The sequence below is a fragment of the Scyliorhinus torazame genome, chromosome 5 (genome assembly GCF_047496885.1).
Source record: "Scyliorhinus torazame isolate Kashiwa2021f chromosome 5, sScyTor2.1, whole genome shotgun sequence".
NCBI classification, from domain to species: Eukaryota; Metazoa; Chordata; class Chondrichthyes; order Carcharhiniformes; family Scyliorhinidae; genus Scyliorhinus; species Scyliorhinus torazame.
Window position 1 is genome coordinate 170,096,351 of NC_092711.1, and position 18,664 is coordinate 170,115,014.

The 18,664-nt window shown below is 44.1% G+C and overlaps 2 protein-coding genes and 1 pseudogene across 2 annotated transcripts in view; 2 read left to right on the forward strand and 1 right to left on the reverse strand.

The window, feature by feature from the left end:
* LOC140420604 (uncharacterized) overlaps window positions 1-1,101 on the forward strand; it is a 139,412-nt gene extending 138,311 nt beyond the window's left edge. Inside the window, exon 4 of the mRNA XM_072504603.1 lies at window positions 861-1,101. Coding sequence (XP_072360704.1) covers window positions 861-1,072 — 212 coding nt within the window. The 3' untranslated portion in view covers window positions 1,073-1,101. The remainder of the gene's footprint in view (window positions 1-860) is intronic.
* The window catches only part of LOC140420588 (uncharacterized), a 282,147-nt gene that overhangs the window by 225,559 nt on the left and 37,924 nt on the right, over window positions 1-18,664 (reverse strand). The window lies entirely within an intron of this gene.
* Window positions 10,901-18,405, forward strand: LOC140420599 (uncharacterized; annotated as a pseudogene).

An 18,664-nucleotide genomic window follows, 5' to 3' on the forward strand; every position in this document is an offset into this window, starting at 1 on the left:
ACTTAGATTCAATTTGAAAGGGTTAAACAAAATAATTTGGATTCGTAGGTAAGAGCATAAAAAATATAAGGAACCAATGAGGTTCTTAGAGATATAATTTTTTTGGAAGAATTCAGAGATTCACTACAGGAACTCATGTACAGGAACAAAAGGATAATAAGACTGTCGGGCAGGCTGCTGAACTTGCTGATGTCACACTTTTAAATATGAGAAGGATAGAAAATGGGAAGGTGCGAGAAAAGACAGTCAAGCAAGAGAAGGAATGGTTGAAAATTCCAAGGAGACTTCACCTCAAAGTAAAAAAGATGTTGCTGAAGGAATAAGGGTTATGAGGAAAATTAGATGCTTTCATTGTACTAAATTGCACCATATAAAATCATTATGTTGTGATTAAATGGCAAACCAGTTGGAGGTATACATCTTGAGAAAGGAAATATTAAATGAGAGACAAGAGAACAAGATAAGCTAGTAGGGTATATACACAGAGAAGAACAAACAATAGGACTAATTGGAGATGTGAAAATGGGTGCACAACCTGTAAAGGGGCAGAGTGAATTGCAGGTGGTTATGTGTTTAACGATTTTGTATGTGAAGGGAAAGTCTTTTCAGGTTTACAGGATGGAATGGGAAATGATATTAACATTTTAACAGATACAGGAGCAAGGCAATCCCTAATGGTATGGGATAAATATATCTGTTCAGAAGTGATGTTGAAGGAAGAAATTTTAGTTACCAGTGTTCACGGGGAGGTTAAAGGATTCCTCTGTGAGAGCAAACTTAAGAAGTAGCTTTGAAGATGGGAGGAATGGTTGTAGGAGTGGTAGGAACATTGCTAATTGCAGGGATTCAATTCATTTCAGGGAATGATACAGGTGAGTCACAGATAATAGTGATGCCCACTGTGGTTGAACAGCCAGGAGACAATCAAGCGACAGACAAATTGCAAATGGAACATCCTTGGGTGTTTCCTGATTGTGTAGTAATGAGATCACAAGCACAGACAATGAGACAAGAGGAGCAAGTAAGTGTATTGATGTTGTCCATCATAATTTCCTTGTGTGTTTTCCTTTAAGTTAATACTTTACTAATTGATCACAACAAGACTGAACTGTTCCTTCCTGGTTTGCATATCTTTTTTTCACATTATACCAAATTGAAAATATGCACCACTAAGAACCGATATTCCATGTTACCCTTCTGGGTTTTGGGATACCCTCACATTTAACATAAGCAGGATTATTAACATTTTTAAAACCATGTTCTGTTTAATTAATGAACTTTTATCAATAGAAATGTTTGATTTTATTCAACGTTTCATTACTAGATTGATGCACTATAGGGAAAGTGGAAGAGAAGGGTTGGCAGACTCTTTAACAGAAAGTGAGTCCCTCTGAGGTAATTGGCAAAGAAGCCAGAGGGGGAGATGAGATTTTATTTTATTTGTTTACACAGCGAGTTGTTCTGATCTGCCTGAAAGCAGATTCACAAGTATCTTTCCAGTGGGTAAATACTTGAAAGAGAAGAATTTGCAGGGCTGTGGGGAAAGAGCAGAGCAGTTGGATGACTCAGAGACCTTTCAAAGAGATAGCAGACGCACGATGGGACGAATGAACTCCTGCAGCCTGTGAATCTGAGTCTCCTGTTTTTGTGCAGGTTAAAAGGGACAGATTTCATTGCAGCCCCTTCCCTGTATATGTATTTAAAGAGACGGGTTTCTCTTTAGTTCTGAGTGACCGATATAACAATTGGTTGGAGGCCCATTTCCCAGTCAGTTCTCCAGCACCTTCTTGTCTCTCTATTAGTGCGATGCCCATGGCAGTTTCCCAACTGGTGCGCAGGCCCCGTTATTCTCAGCTAAATTCAGCCCTCAGCTCCGTCTCCTGCCTGTCAATGACACGAGAAACAGAAAGGTGCCCGAGGCTCAAATGCGAAATCTAAACTTGTGGTCCGAAACCAACATTTCAACATTTGTTAGTCAATTCCATGTTATTTATACCGGGGATTTTATTATTTGATTTCGGCTCTGGAGGCAAAGAGTGGGAGTTTTAAAGGGTAGCCTTCCCTTTCTAACTTTGTATTGTATGTAGCTGTGTTTTTCAAAATATTTTGACCGGGGCCCATTTTTACCAACTGGCCATTCTCCGGGATCCATGCCTGCCGACCATCGCGACCCATGGCAGCCGACCATCACGACCCACGCCAGCAGACCATCGCGACCCACGCCAGCCGACCATCGTGACCCACGCCAGCCGACCATCGCGAGCCACGCCAGCCGATCATCGCGACCCACGCCTGCCGACCATCACAACCCACGGCAGCTGACTATCACGACCCATGCCAGCCGACCATCGCGACCGAAAATTTTTCTGTAACTTTAATGTGACAGGTGAGACTGCTTGGTTCTCACGATCTCATTTGCTTTGTCATTCACTGTTACATTTCTGCCAAGGACTTCAACTGATGATTTAAGTTCTCATTGCATCCGTTGAAAGAAATTAAGAAGGTTTATCCTTGAACTCATCATGATTCATCTTTAAATGCCTTTGAAGTTTTGAGGGTTTTAAACTTTCATTTGCCAGTTCCTCCCGCATAGAACACACGTGAGCTTTGCACCTGGATTCACATTAGCACAATTAATAAAGCCATACGTTAAAAAAATCATCTTTATGCTGTTCTGTTCCTGATTTTGGATTCTTTATAATGTGTTGTTCACCAGAGGCCCTGGAGCTCACATGAGCACTGCTGGCAGCTACAAATTGGAGCAATCTCCCTTGCACCCTGAACATGGGTCTGGGCAGGTGACCTGCTCTCTGTCGCCACTTCTGGGCAGAAAACTCCATCGATGTTTTAAAAGAATTTACTCCTTGGTCAGCACGCTGACGTCAGGAGGAAACGTTCTGCCCCGCTGGGCTCCAGGCCTGCGCACTGCTGAGGGGTAACACATGCACGGGGCGGTCGGCATTCCTAAAGTTGGTTGCGGCCGGTCACGGCCATTGTGCACTTCTTCCCGTGATCGGGAATGCCATGACCAATGGCCCCACGATCCTCCCAATGCTTGCCTTCGACTCACCTGCCGATCGTGACCCTGAGTTTGAAAATGACTGGTCTATAGTGTCAGCCGTTGCTCAGTGGGCAGCTCTCTCACCTTTGAGTCAGAAGGTTCTGGGATCAAGTCCCACGCCAAGGACCGGAAGACAAAAATCACTTCCAAAGGGCAGCACGGTGGCGCAGTGGGTTAGCATTGCTGCCTCACAGCGTCGAGGTCCCAGGTCTGATCCCGGCTCTGGGACACTGTCCATTTGAAGTTTGCACATTCTCCCCGTGTTCGCCCCTACAACCCATAGATGTGCAGGTTAGGTGGATTGGACACGCTAAATTGCCCCTTAATTGGAAAAAATGAATTGGGTACTGTAAAAATAATTTTTTTAAATCACTTCCAACATTCCTCGTCCCGGCACTGAGGGAGTGCTGCACTGTCTTTCAAATAAGATGTTAAACTGAGGCCCTGTCTGCCCCTCAGGTGGGTGTAAAAGTTCCCACAGCCACTATTTTGAAGAAGAGCAGGGGAGTTATAGATCATAGATCATAGAACAGTACAGCACAGAACACGCCCTTTGGCCTTCGATGTTGTGCAGAGCTTTGTCCGAAACCAGGATCAAGCTATCCCACTCCCTGTCATTCTGGTGTGCTCTATGTGCCTATCCAATAACCGCTTGAAAGTTCCTAAAGTGTCTGATCCCCAGTGTCCTGGTCAATATTTATCCCTCAACCAACATCACTAAAAACACATCATCTGCTCATTATCTTTTTAAAAATAAATTCCAATTAAAGGGCAGTTTGACATGTCCAATCCATCTTTTTGGGATGTGGGGGTGAGACCCAAGCAGACACGGGGAGAATGTGCAAACTCCACAGACATTGACCCAGGGCCGGGATTGAACCACTGCGTCAACCTATCTGTTCATTTGTTATCTGGAACTTAATTGTTTCAGCCTCCCCTAACTTACCATTTAATAAATGCACTTTGGTTCGGACAAGACTTTAACCAATTAAGAAAAAGGCAGAATTCTCTGGATAGTAAATTTAAAAATAAGTTTATTAAATGAAAAATGTTTACTGGACAACTTTAAGACATTGACTTTTACAACTTCATGTGGGTGATCAGTCTGTAGAAGTGTAACCCTCTCTGGCTCCTTCTTTGACAGTAATTCTTGTGGAATTCAGCCTCGGGAGTCTGGCTCCTTCTTTGACAGTAATTTCCTTGCAACTCGGCCTCGGGAGTCTTCAGTACTTGGCCAGCAAGGAAGACCTTCGGAACCTCTACTTTTATCCCCAAAATGACCATTACCTCACGTCAGAGTTGGGTCTGTTGTAACATGATAATTGCTCAATTTGGTCACTGGGTTAATTTAATTGGATCCCCAATTACTGACACCACCTTCTCTCATTATCTCAGACAGGAATACAATAGAACTATTTCATACTATCCCTTTATCTGATTCTATACAATCCCTTATTCACACAGTTTCAAATGTTGAGGCTAATCAGAGCTTGAAGGTCTCTCTTGCCAGTACATTTATCCTCATTGCACATTCTTTACATACACAGCAATTACGTTTTTACAATTGTACAAAAAAAAACTTTGTCTTTCACTATAACCACTGATTCATTATTGATTCATGAATTGTAACTCAATTCAGGCTCATTATTTATTCAATCAAAGGGCGGCATGTGGCGCAGTGGTTAGCACTGGGACTGCGGCACTGAGGACCCGGGTTCGAATCCCAGCCCTGGGTCACCTGTCCGTGTGGAGTTTGTACATTCTCCCCATGTCTGCGTGGATTTCACTCCCACAACCAAAAGATGTGCAGATTAGGTGGATTGGCCACACTAAATTGCCCCTTTATTGGGAAAAAATAATTGGTACTCTAAATTAAAAATAATATTTTCTTTTTAATTATTTATTCAATCATGTGTTACTGACTGGTAGCTAATTAACACAGAACTCGTTCAATAATGCATTTGGTTAATACTGTTATGGGACAGGGTTCAGAAAATTCCAAAGTGTATTACGGAGTTCATCTGGCCTATAACTGTTTATTGATGTTGGTTATGATGAGCAGAAGTGCCTGCCTTTCAGGTTTCATTCAACAGAATTCTTAGGCATTTTTAATCAAAAAACAAACTTTATTCTACAAATTTAGTAAACATTTGTATAAACACACAGTAAGAATTATTATCAACTACAAACATAAAGAGCCCATGCAGCTACAGTAATCTATGTATAACCCTTAATGAATACCCCCTTCACTGTTCCAATTTAATAACAAGATCCAAGTAAAAACCAGAACCCCCTTTTCAAAGGTGTGGCCCAGCACACAGCACTCTTACTGGTAGAAGACTTGGTATTGATACTTTTGTTTCCTTTCCAAACAATTCTTTCCAGAAAGCAACGATCTCTTTTAAGTTATCGCGCAGTCTGGAAACAGCTTTTAAAATGAAGATAGAGAAACACTTCTTTCAACCTGTGCAGTTCAAACCAGCCCAAAACTCAAAGCGAAAGTAAAATTTCACAGAGCCACCGCCCAGCTCCACCCACACAATGACATCACTGAAGCCATGTGATAAGACAAAAACATTTCTTAAAGGGACACTTCCATGACAATACAAGATTCACTGGTTCAAAGAGCCAGTTTTGTGGAAGGCAATCACTTTCTTTCTTACTCATCTTGATTGGGTTGAACAAGGAGTCTCAGACTTGAGCCAGATTTTGGCAGTATAAGATGCCCTGTACCTTTACAACATTCTGGAACAATTTGTTAATTTAAACTATTTTTGCTAGTTCAGTTTGTGGAAACATTTTGATTTATACAGCATTATTTTTTTTAATGAAGATCCAGTCACATGTTAGGGTTTCACTGAAGGTAAGCATCCAGTTACAACAGGCGGTAACAGAGGCAAATGGTATGTTGGCCTTTATAGGGAGAGGATTCGAGTACAGGAGTAGGGATGCCTTGCTGCAATTATACAGAGCCTTGGTGAGGCCACACCTGGAATATTGTATGGAGTTTTGGCCTCCTTATCTGAGGAAGGATGTTCTTGTTCCAGAGGGATTGCAGCAAACGTTTACCAGACTGATTCCTGGGATTGCGGGACTGACTTGGTTAGGATTGTATTCACTGGAGTTCAGAAGAATGAGAGGGAATTCTAACAGGACTCGACAACGCTGATGCAAGAAGGATGTTTCCGATGGTGGGGGTTTCCAGAACCAGGGGTCACAGACATTCAAAGAAACTGAGTCTTAATTTTGTGTAACAACCTTGGGCAGGATTCTCCCTTCGAAATTGGGAAACACAATTGGGCAGAGAATAGGTTCTGATGCCAAAATCACGGCGGGTGCTGATTTGACGCCAAATCGCAATTCTCCATGACCTCGACAGCAGCAATGCAGTCCAGAATGCAGGTACAGTAAACACCGCTTGCATATCAGTAGCGGCCCTGACCCAGTATTCTCCGGTGCCTCCGCGATTCTCCGCCTCCGATGGACCGAGTTCCCTTGAGCTTTTAAAAATCGTGAAACCAGCGTTGTGGCTTCTGAGGGACAGAGATTGGGTACAGAAGTGTCCAACATCGCTATAGTTTGCTGATAGTTGTCCCGCTGGCCAGGGGGCTTTTGCCAGGGCTGGGGGGAGTAGCGGGGGTAGCCAGGAGTGGGGCTGTGGGGTCGGGGTGGATGGGCACGGAACACCATTGTCTCAGCTGAAAAGGCAGCTATGCAGCTGCGCTGCTGCTGACCGCCCACTGTGGTCGTAGGGCCATGGGTCTTATAGGTGCCCGACCCCAGGCCACCCCCCCTAGGTGCCCTCTGGCCCCAGCGACCCATCAGCTGTACGGGCGCACTCTAGCACAACCAGTGCCATCTTGTTGGCTGGAATGAGTGTGTGTGTTTGTGAGGATTGTAATGTGTATATGCGACTACAGCTTGTCAGCCTCAGAGTGTCAATCATGGACCCGGCAAATCCCGCATTGTTTATCATTGGAATCTAATGTGTTCCACGTGGTGCCGGTGCTAGCCCCTCCACAGTCGCTGAATCGGTCCAGGTTTGGCACCAGTTTTGCTGTCACCAAAGTCCACAAATCCTGCCCCAGCGTCAACACTTAATCTCAGGAACAGAGAATCCAGCCCCATGGCTTTCACTCAATTTCAAATCACCTGTGAAAATCCAAATACAGCATATCGTGGAATTTATTGATTTAAAACAGAACGAGTTGTTGTGATTTGGGATTCTCTGCCTGACAAAGGTGCAGGAAGTAAATTCAACTGTAACTTTCAAAAGGGAACTGGACAGATTTGATAGGAAATGAAACTTGCCGGGCGATGGGACCAATTAGATAGTTCATTCAAAGAGCTAGAATAGGAACAATGGGTGGGATGGCCTCTTTCTGTGCTCTCTGAGACTCGTTTGCATTTGAAGAAAGTGGGAAATACCTGGAACCCACCTCCTATGAGTGGAGTAGAAGCAGAGATGATGGAATGATTCCAAAAGGAAATTGGATGGATTCTTGAAGGAAATAAACCGACAGGGATAAGGGGATATGGGTCACAGTCTGAGGATACGGGGTAGACCAATGAGAACAGAGATGAGGAGACATTTCTTGATCCAGAGAGTGGTCGGCCTGTGGAATTAGTTACCACTGGAATAGTTGAGTCCAAAACATTGTATGTTTTCAAGAAGCGGGGCGGGGGGACAGTGGGATTATGCTATTAAACTGGATGATCAGCCATGATCATAATGAATGGTGGAGTAGGCTCGAAGGACTTAATAGCCTCCTCTTCCTGTGGAGAAGGTGCGGAGCTGGGTCAGAGGGGTTGATTCTCAGTGGGTCAGAATGGAGGAGAGTTTGTGCAGGGGGTCGGGGCTGAAGGCACTAGCAACAGCGCCGCTCCCAATAGCTCCGGGGAAATATTCAGGGAGTCCGGTAATAATAGCTTCATTGAATAGGACAATGGTTTGATCCACAGAGAGCTGGCATGGATCCAATGGGCCGAATGGCCCCATTTTCAACCCTGATGCCAGTCTGATCTAAGGAGAGAAATTTCAACTGTTACAGTCTCTCCACCTCACTGAAGTCCCTCATCCCTGGTGCCGTTCTCATAAATGTCCTCTGCACCCTATCTGAGAACGTCACATCTTTCCTAAAGTGTGGAGCCCATATATAGGATTCCATTATGGAGTGATAGAATTGAAAAACAGGGAGGTTATGTTCAACTTGTTTAGAACCAGGGTTAGACTAACTGGGAGCACTGTCAACATTTGTCATCTCCATTCAGAAAAAGGAAATAGTGGCACTGGAGAATGTGCATTAAAGATTCACACTATTAACACCAGAAATTAGCCACCGTTGCATCACCTTTCCGGTTGGATTTTTGTTCCTTAAAGGAATCTATATTTGTTGTATCAATGAAAGTCACCAAAGTCCCAGAGGACCAGAGGCTGCTTTCCCCTTTGGGAGAGAGAGAGCTGATTGGTGAGATTGAATCTGAGGGTCGCCACACCTCAGGTGAGGGGCAATGTTGAGAAGGCCATTTCATTGATAATCGCACCCGGTACAGGAGTTGAAGCCGTGCTGTTGGCATCGCTCTGCATCATGAACCAGCAGTGCAGCCAAGTGCGCTAACTAATCCCCTCGTAAAATGCAATAATTCCTTAAATATTAGCTATTGCCTGTCAGCCAACAAACCATTAAGGTAATTTCCCATTCTACCTCAGACAACTTGCCCCTCATACCCTGCTGTGAGAAAGACACAGATAAATTAAAGAAATAAACCAAGTCATGACCATATCCCATCTTCATGGTAATGTGGTATGATTTGGGGGATTCCAAACAGAAATGGGAATGAAATATCTTCTAACTTCCAAACACCCCTTCATTCTGTAGTCCTTGTGAAAGTTGAAACCAGGTATTCACAACAAGGCTCAAGTATCAGCCCACTGGACACAAAGTCATGAGACCAGTCAGTCCAGCAGAAAGAAATCCTCCAACCCTCCCCATTGACCAACTGAATAAAATGCAGTCCTGGATGTAATTGAGAGCAGAAACAATAACCGCAGAATCCAATCCCAGTAATCAATTGTGAACTTGTGTCTGAGCAAGTGCGATGAATGACCAAATCCCTTCCAACACTGAGAGCACGTGAACGGCCTCTCCCCAGTGTGAACTCACTGGGATTTCCATGAGTGAATTCAATTTAACTTATTCATTTGAATATGACCATATTGTTAGTATGTTTTGAAAAACTCTGGGTGTGTAACCTGTATTGTTATCCTCCTGTTTGTATATGATCTTACCCTCTTTCCTCACTCACTGGGTGCGATCCAATGGCCAACCTGCACCGGCAAAGCAGCTCACCGCAGTGCTGTGTGGCTAATGAAAGCCAGGAGACCTTGTCCCGGGATCTACTCGGCTTGCCACGCCTTGCAAGATTCAACGCGATCTCGCGAGAAGTTGTGATGTAAATCCCGTCATTATGGGCGGGATCACTTTTTGGCAAAACTGCATATTAGGGCGAGGCCATCAGTCTCACCCTAATGTGCAGATTCCCGAGGTACCTGAGGCTTTGGGATTCAATCCCTTCGCCTCAGAGACCTTGAGAGGGCACCGTTCAGCACTGGACCCTATAAAAAGAGACAGACGGAACAGCATTTGTAGGGGTCTCCCAGGGGATTGTAGGTCACAAACTGCATGCTCTTTGGGCAGGGTGGCGCCCTGGCACTTCTGGTGCCATCTAGGCACCCTGGCAGTGCCATCCTGGCACCTTGCTGGTGCCATTTGGGTGCCTGCCTGGCACTACCAAGGTGTCCAGGTCGCACTGCCAGCAGGTTGGCACTTTCAGGTGCCAGGCTGGCATTTTTTACATGCGTGCGATCGGGCAAGTGGTGCCCAGAATGAGTCTTGAGGATGGTGCGGGTGGGGCCGGCGGTCCTCCCATACTCTGTTCGGGCTGGTGTCGAGCAGAGGGGAGGTCAGGGTTCATTCTGGAGGCCTCGGAGATCGAGACAGCATTTAAAAATGGCCTCCCGATCTCTCATGACAGCGGGGAGTTCTGACCAGCGGAACTCCCCACTGTGCAGCCTTGGCCGCGCATTGCTTGTTCATGTTCCTTATACAACGTGAGGCGTGTTCAATAGCCATGTGCTTCTCTGCACTGCATGTGGCGGGAAACTCGCAGCTAAACGTGCTGGCTAGGGGAATTTGTTCGTCTTCGTAGATTCGCGTCCACTATGTTAACATGTTAACTGTTCAATTGCTCTGGCATTTTATCTGGCGAGCCTAGGCCCCTCAAGTATCATGTTCTGAAATAATTCTGCAATACCTTGTATTTATGTTGACAATATCTCTTATTCTGCTCTGTACCCAATTTCCACCAGTTTTTGTTATTCCGTTGTGTTTATTGTTAAAAAAAATGTTTTAAAACAATCTGTCCAATTTATCTGTGAAAATATTCAATGCCCCTCCCGGCCTTCACTGGTCCCTGTGGAAGAGAAATCCAGAGACTAACAACCCTCTGAGGGAAGAGATGACTGGAAATATATAACATAGCTGCAGGACAATATTACACAACCAGAAATAATAATAAATATACTTTACTACTGAACCATCAATAATATATCTAATCTATATCAGATAACAACACCAGACTGAAACAACTGAAAGGGGGAGAAAAGAAAGTGTTTTACTCACAGATGTTGGAGACAGGAGGAGGTTTCAGTCTGTGTGAAGCTCAATGTTCGTCCTCACAAAGCCCGCGCTCTGATTGGCTGTAGGACCAGAGTCCTTCAGCTGTACAAGTCTTCCCATTGGTGAACAGCTCAGAAGGAAAGTCAGGGGTAGCCTCGCCCCCGTAATTACGCAACTTCCACTCTCCCTTGGACATGCGCAGTCCCGGACCACAGGGGAGGGAGAGATCGCCGAGTGGCTTTTCGCGCTGGCCGGAGCTGTCAGCTGGTTGCCTGGAAACCTTGTTTCGAGGAGCTGTGGGGGAGGGGGCGGCGTTCCCGTGTCCGCGCGCCGGAACCCGGAGACGTCACCGCCGAACAGGGTAATTCCTATTGGCTGATTCAAGCAGGTTTCCACTGACGTCATACAAAGCGGAAGTTGGAGGTAAAACTTCCTCCTGTCTCCAACATCTGTGAGTAAAACACTTTCTTTTCTCATTCTCACCTTCAATTGGTCACTTGCAGCAACTGAAGGGAAAGGAAGTGAATCCAGGGAGGGTGCAGACTCTGCAAAGCTTGGCCCAGGTCTCTCTCTCTCTCTCTCTCAAAGACATTGACATCCTTTGCTCCCTCAGCTTGACACATTTATTTGTCTGACTAAAAGGATGGTCTCTTTCCTAATGTTCACAATTAAAGACCTGCTTTTCCCAGGCGATGGCTGACATTTAAGGGGGCAGTAAATTAATATCAGTCTTGAGATATGTCTGGTGTTGTTACATGGCACGGATTAGATACATTGGTAGTACAGTGGTTAGCACGGTTTCTTCACCGCTCTGAGGTCCCAGCTTCGATTACCGGCTTAGGTCACTGTGTGGAGTCTGCATGTTCTCCCCGTGTCTCCATGGGTTTCCTCCTTGTGCTCTGGTTTCCTCCCACAGTCCAAAGATGCACAAGTTAGGTGGATTGGCCATGCTAAATTGCCCTTGATGTCCATTAAGGTTAGGTTGGTTCACGGGGTGGAGGTGTGGGCTTAAGTAGGGTGCTCTTTCCAAGGGCGGTGCAGAGTCGATGGGCCAAATGGTTTCCTTCTGCACTGTAAATTCTATGATTATTGCTGGTTTTGTAATAAATTACATTTGTTATATTGCGTCTTCAAACATTTTACAGGATATTAGAAGAGGAGGAATTACAGGCAGTAATCTCAAACGTCACGTTGAGATCTGTCAGAGTCACTCGATTCCTTGGGAGATGAACATTATCTGCATTTGACTCTGGAAGGAGAAATGTTTGTTCTGTCTGCATCAAGACACTGAAAATGCAGAGACACATATGTGAGTGAGAATGTTCCAGAGCACTGACTGTAGAAAGAGGTTGAACCAGTGAGACAGCCTGAAAAAACATTGCACCATTCACAGCGGAAAAGACCGTACACGTCTTATGTGTGTGGATGAGGCTTCAACTGATTATCCGACACGGAGAGAAACAAGGGGACCCAAAACATGGAGAAACCATGGACATGTGGTGACTGTGGGAAGGGATACAGATTTCCATCAGAACTGGAAACTCATTGACGCAGTCACACTGGGGAGCGGCCATTCACCTGCTCTCAGTGTGCGAAGGGATTCACTGAGCTATCCAGTCTGCATACACACCAGCGAGTTCACACTGGGGAGAAGCCTTTCACCTGCTCTCAATGTGGGAAGGGATTCAGTTTTTCATCCACCCTGCAGAAACACCAGCGAGTTCACACTGGGGAGAAGCCGTTCACCTGTCCTGAGTGTGGAAAGGGATTTAGACATTCATGCACTCTGCAGAAACATCAGCGTATTCACACTGGGGAGAGGCCTTTTACCTGCTCTCAGTGTGGGAAGGGATTCTCTCAGTTATCCCACCTGCAGGTACATGGGCGAATTCACACCGGGGAGAGGCCATTCACCTGCTCTCAATGTGGGAAGGGATTCAGTGATTCATCCCACCTATTGACACACCAACGAATTCACACTGGGGAGAGGCCATTCTCCTGCTCTCAGTGTCGGAAAGGATTTACTCAAATATCCACCCTGCAAACACACCGGCGAGTTCACACTGGGGAGAAGCCATTCACCTGCTCCCAGTGTGGGACGGGATTTATTGATTCATCCCATCTATTGAGACACCAGCGTATTCACACCGGGGAGTGGCCATTCTCCTGCCCTCAATGTGGGAAGGGATTCAGTGATTCATCCACCTTGCAGTCACACCAGCGGGTTCACACTGGGGAGAGGCCGTTCAACTGCTCTCAATGTGGGAAGGGATTCACTCAATTATCCAACCTGCAGACACACGAGCGAATTCACACTGGGGAGAGGCCGTTCACCTGCTCTCAGTGTGGGAAAGGATTTACTCAATTCTCCAACCTGCAGACACACCAGCGAGTTCACATTGGGTAAAGATCGTTCACATGCTGTCAATGTGGGAAGGAATTCCATGATTCATCGCACATGATGAGACACCAAGTTCATAATTAATTTCAGTGGTTCTATTTTGATGTTATTGTTTCTGCTCTTAGTTACATTGCGGATGGCATTTTGTTCATTCTGACTGTTGGTCAATGAGGATGGGTGGAGGGTTTCTTTCTGCTGGACTTGTCGGTGGTCAAAGGGCTGATGCTCATTGAGCCTTGTTGCGAATACCTGGCTTCAAATTGCACAATGATCACTGAGTGAAAAGGTGTTTGGATTTTTGATGATATTTAGTTGTCAATTTTCTTTTCAATCCCCCAAAACATGCTATGTTGCCATGGAGATGGATCCTCATGGTTACATGGTTCCTTTGTTCAAGTTACGTGGGTGTTCTTTCACAGAAAGAAACTGTCAAGGTATGAGAGGCAAGTTACCTGTGATAGATTGGGAAACTGATGGGAGACAGGCAATAGCTAATCTTTAAGAAATAATTACATATTTACATGGGGATTAGTTAGCTCAGTTGGATGGGTGGCATGCTTCTGACGCAGAGCAACATGAACAGTGCCGCTTCAACTCCCGCACCAGCTGTGCTTATCCATGAAGGCCCAGCCTTCTCAACATTGCCCCTCAGGTGACGTGCGGTGACCCTCAGGTTGAATCACCACCAGTCAGCTCTCTCCTCTGTCAAAGGGGGAGCAGACTATGGAGCGCTGGGACTTTGGCGACTTTCATTTCACCTGTATACGTAACATATAGATTCATTTTGAGAACAAAAATCCAACAGGAAAAGTGATACAACCGTGACTAACAAAGAAAAGTTAAAGATTCCATTAGATCCATGGAAAGTGGCCAAAATAGTAGTAAGTCTGAGGATTGGGTACTTGATTTATAATTCAGCAAAGGACCAAGAAACTTATAAAGTCCCAAAAGACGTGCTGTTAGGTAATTTGGATATTCTGAACTCTCCCTCTGTGTACCCGAACAGGCGCTAGAATGTGGCAACGAGGGGCTTTTCACGGTAACTTCATTTCAGTGTAAGCCTACTTGTGACAATAAAGATTATTAATATTATTATTAAAGAGAGAGAAAATAGGGTATGAGAGCAAACCTAAAAAGCGACTGGAAAAGTTCCTCTAGGAATGTGAAAAGGAAAAGATTAGCAAAGACAAATGTGGGTCCAGTCCAGACAGAGACAGGAGAGTTTATAATGGGGAATAAGGAAATGTCAGAGAAACTAAGCAATGTGTGTCTGTCTTCACAGAAGAAGGTACAGAAATCATCCCCAAAACACTGGAGAACCAAGGGATGAGTGAGCACGAGGAACTGAAAGAGATTAGTATTAGTGAGAAAGTAGTATTGGAGAAATTAATGGGATTGAAAGTTAATAAATTCCCAAAAGCTGCTGCTCTACATCCCAGAGTGTTGAAAGAGGCGGCTGTAGGGATAGTGGATACATTGGTGATCATCTTTCAAAATTCTATAGATTCTGGAATGGTTCCTGCTGATTGGAAGGAGGTAAATGTAACCCCACTATTTGAGGAGGGAGAGAGAAAACGGGGAACCACAGACCCATGAGCCTGACATCAGTAGGAGGGAAAATGCTACAATCTATTATAAAGGATGTGATAACATACAAATTAGGAGCAGGAATAGGCCACTCGGCCCCTCGAGCCTGCTCCACCATTCAATAAGTTCCCGGCTGATCTGATTGTAACCTCAACTCCACATTCCCACTGAACCGCCCCCGATAACCTTTCACCCCTTGTTTATTCATCTATCCAACTCTGCTCTCAAAATATTCAAAGATTGGGCAGCACGATGGCACAGTGGTTAGCACCGTTGCTTCACAGCTCCAGGGTCCAAGGTTCAATTCCCGGCTTGGGTCACTGTCTGTGCGGAGTCTGCAAGTTCTCCCTGCGTCTGCGTGGGTTTCCTCCGGGTGCCCCGGTTTCCTCCCACAGTCCAAAGATGTGCAGGTCAGGTGGATTGGCCATGATAAATTGCCCTCAGCGTCCAAAAAGGTTAGGTGGGGTTGCTGGGTTACAGGGATAGGATGGAGTCAGGTGCTCTTTCCTAAGGGCCGGTGCAAACTCAAAGGGCCAAATTGCCTCCTTCTGCACTGTAAATTCTGTGATTCTATGACTCTGTTTTCACTGCCCTTTGAGGAAAAGAGTTCCAAAGACTCCCAATCCTCTGAGAGAAAAAAGTTCTCCTCTGCCTTAAATGGACAAGTTATTACTTTTAAAGTGACTCCAGTTTCTAGGTTCTTTCCACATCCACCCTGTCAAGGCCCCTCAGGATCTTATACAGTTCAATCAAGTCACCTAAACTCCATCGGACACAAGCCCAGCCTGTCCAATCATTCCTCATAAGACCAGCCTCCAATTCCAGGTATGAGTCCAGTAAACCTTCTCTGAACTGCTTCCAACACATTGACATCATTCCTTAAATGAGAGCAATACTGTACACAGTGCTCCAGATGTGGTCTCAGCAATGGCCTGTATAACTGAAGGTTAACCTCCCTACTTTTCAGCTTCCCTAATTACTTGCTGTACCTGTATACTCGCCTTTTGTGATTCATGCTCTTGGACACCCAGATCCCTCTGAGTCTCAGATCTCTGCAATCTCTCACCATTTAGATAATAAGCTTTTTTATTCTTCCTGCCAAAATGGACAATTTCACATTTTCCCACACTATACTCCATTTGGTAGATCTTTTCCCACTCACTTAACCTATCTATATCCCTTTGTAGTCTCCTGATGTCCTCTTCACAATTTACTTTCCTACCTACCTTTGGAACATTGGAAAATAGGAACAGAAGTTAGCCATTCAGCCCATCGAGCCTGCTCCAACATTCAATATGATCATGGCTGATCATTCACTTCAATGCCTTTTCCCCCACACTATCCCCATATCCCTTTGTGTTATTGGGATTTAGAAATCTGTCAGTCTCTGCTTCAAACACACTCAATGACTGATCTCCCACAGCCCTCTGGGGTAGAGAATTCCAAAGATTCACAACCACCTGAGTAAAGAAATTCTCTCCGAGACTGGTCCTAAGTGGCTTTCCCCTATTTTGAAATTGTGTCCCCTGGTTCCAGACTCTCCAACCAGGGGAAAAATCAGACCTGCACCCACCCTGTCTATTCCTTTATGGATTTTGTAAGTTTCAATGAAATCCTCTCTCATTCTTCAAAATTCTGGAGAAAAGAGGCCCAGGTTCCCCAATCTCTCTTCATAGGACAGTCCGATCTTGCTCAGAACAAGTCTAATGAATCTTCGTTACAGTCCCTCTATGGCAATAATATCTTCCCTAAGGTAGGGGGAGTAAAACTGCACACAGTACTCCAGCTGTGGTCTAACCAACGTTCTATACTATTGAAGCAAGTCTTCACTACTCCTATACTCAAATCCTCTTGTGATAAAGGCCAATATGCCATTAACCTTCCTAATAACTTGCTGCACCTGCATGTTCGCCTTCGGTGACTTATTGACAGGCCGCCTGGGTCCATCTATACTCGGGTCCCTTTACCACTATAACCACTCCCGTTAACTGCACAAGAGGCTCAGGTCGCAGAGGGAGACCATTTGGCCGAACGTGCTAATGCCAGATAGTCCAATTTTCTTTTGAAATAAAGAGTTGAATATGTTTCTTGCACCCTTTTCAGGTAACGCACTCCTGATCACAACAACTTGCCTGTGTTTTAAAAACAAATTATTCAGGATCTAGTGTGTTTGGATTTTCATTGAGAATTTCAGAAAGAATCAAAATATTGCTCAAAATTAAAGCTCAATCTTTGTCAATCATTTTGATGAGGGGACCAAGTTTGTGGAAAATCTAAAGAAAAAGATCATTTTCGATAGTATCACAGCGGCTCCAAAAGATTTAGATTTTACATTTAGATATATTGTTACTTGTACTGAGGTACAGTGAAAAGTATTGTTCTGCATACAGTCCAGGCAGATTGTTGCATACATGAAAAACAGAGGACATACAATAAATACACAATGTAAATACACAGACATTGGGTGAAGCTTAATGAGTGTAGTGCTAAGTGTAGTCATTGTTGTAATGTACAAAACTGTAGGTAGGACTGGGAAATCCATTTAATTTTATAATTCCATCACTTTTCCACCATATTTATGGCTTTAAGTAACAAGGTCAAGGAAGCCATTTTAAACTCTAACATCCAGCGTCTTGCACCGATTATGCAACATTTCTTTGTTCATCACATATGGATTTCATGTTGGAAGCCAGTCACAAATCAGTTGATTAGAATTCGTGAAACAATGTAATCGATAAAATTGTAATGGCTGAATTGTTCTTTTATACATTAAGATTGTACAACCCAAATGTTTCTAAACTGCAGAGCTAGCATAAATTGTTTATACAAAGAAAGTATTTTGATAAGCAGCGGGCTACCATGTTATACCCAAGTCTGGCTCAAGAATAAGCGTATTATTCCACCTGATCAAAATTAGTAAAAAAGAAAGATATTGCTTTCCACAACCTGTCTTTTTAAACCAGTGTATCTTATATTAACCAAATGTATGAATTAGATTACTGTATTAATGAGCTACCAGCAGTAGCAGTAATACCTAGTGAGGCTTAATCAAATTGCAGCTAAGGAATCCATCATGAATCAGTAGTTATAGTGAAAGACTAAAAGTCTTTTTACATTTGCTGTAAAAATGTACAATCTTAATTGATGTGTATTTAAAAAAATACGAAATGAAGATAAATGTACTGGCAAGAGAGACCTTCAAGCTCAGATTAGCCTCAACATTTGAAACTGTATGAATAAGGGATTGTATAGAATCAGATAAAGGGATAGTATGAAACAGTTCGATTGTATTCCTGTCTAAGATAATGAGAGTAGGCAGTATAAGTAATTGGGGATCCAATTCAATTAATCTAGTAACCAAATTGAGCAATTATCATGTTACAACAGGCCCAACTCTGACGTGAGGTAATGGTCACTTTGGGGATAAAAGTAGAGGTTCCGAAGGTCTTCCTTGCAGGCCAAGTACTGAAGATTCCCGAGGCCGAGTTCCAAGGAAATTACTGTCAAAGAAGGAGCCAGACTCCCGAGGCGGAATTCCACAAGAATTACTGTCACAGAAGGAGCCAGAGAGGGTTACACTTCTACAGACTGATCACCCGCATAAAGTTGTAAAAGTCAATGTCTTAAAGTTGTTTAGTAAACCTTTTTCATTTAATAAACTTTTAAAATTTACTATCCAGAGGATTCTGAATTTGCCTTAATTGGTTGAAGTCTTATCCGAACCAAAGTGAATTTATTAAGTGGTAATTTGTGGGTAGCTGAAATCAATTAAGTTCCAGATAACAAGATCAGATAACATTAATCTTCAATTTAAAAACTTGCATTTCTATAGCACCTTTCACAGCCACAGGATGTCCCAAAGTGCTTTACAGCCAATGAAGTACTTTTCAAGTGTAGTCACTGTTGTAATGGAGGAAACGCAGCAGCCAATTTACA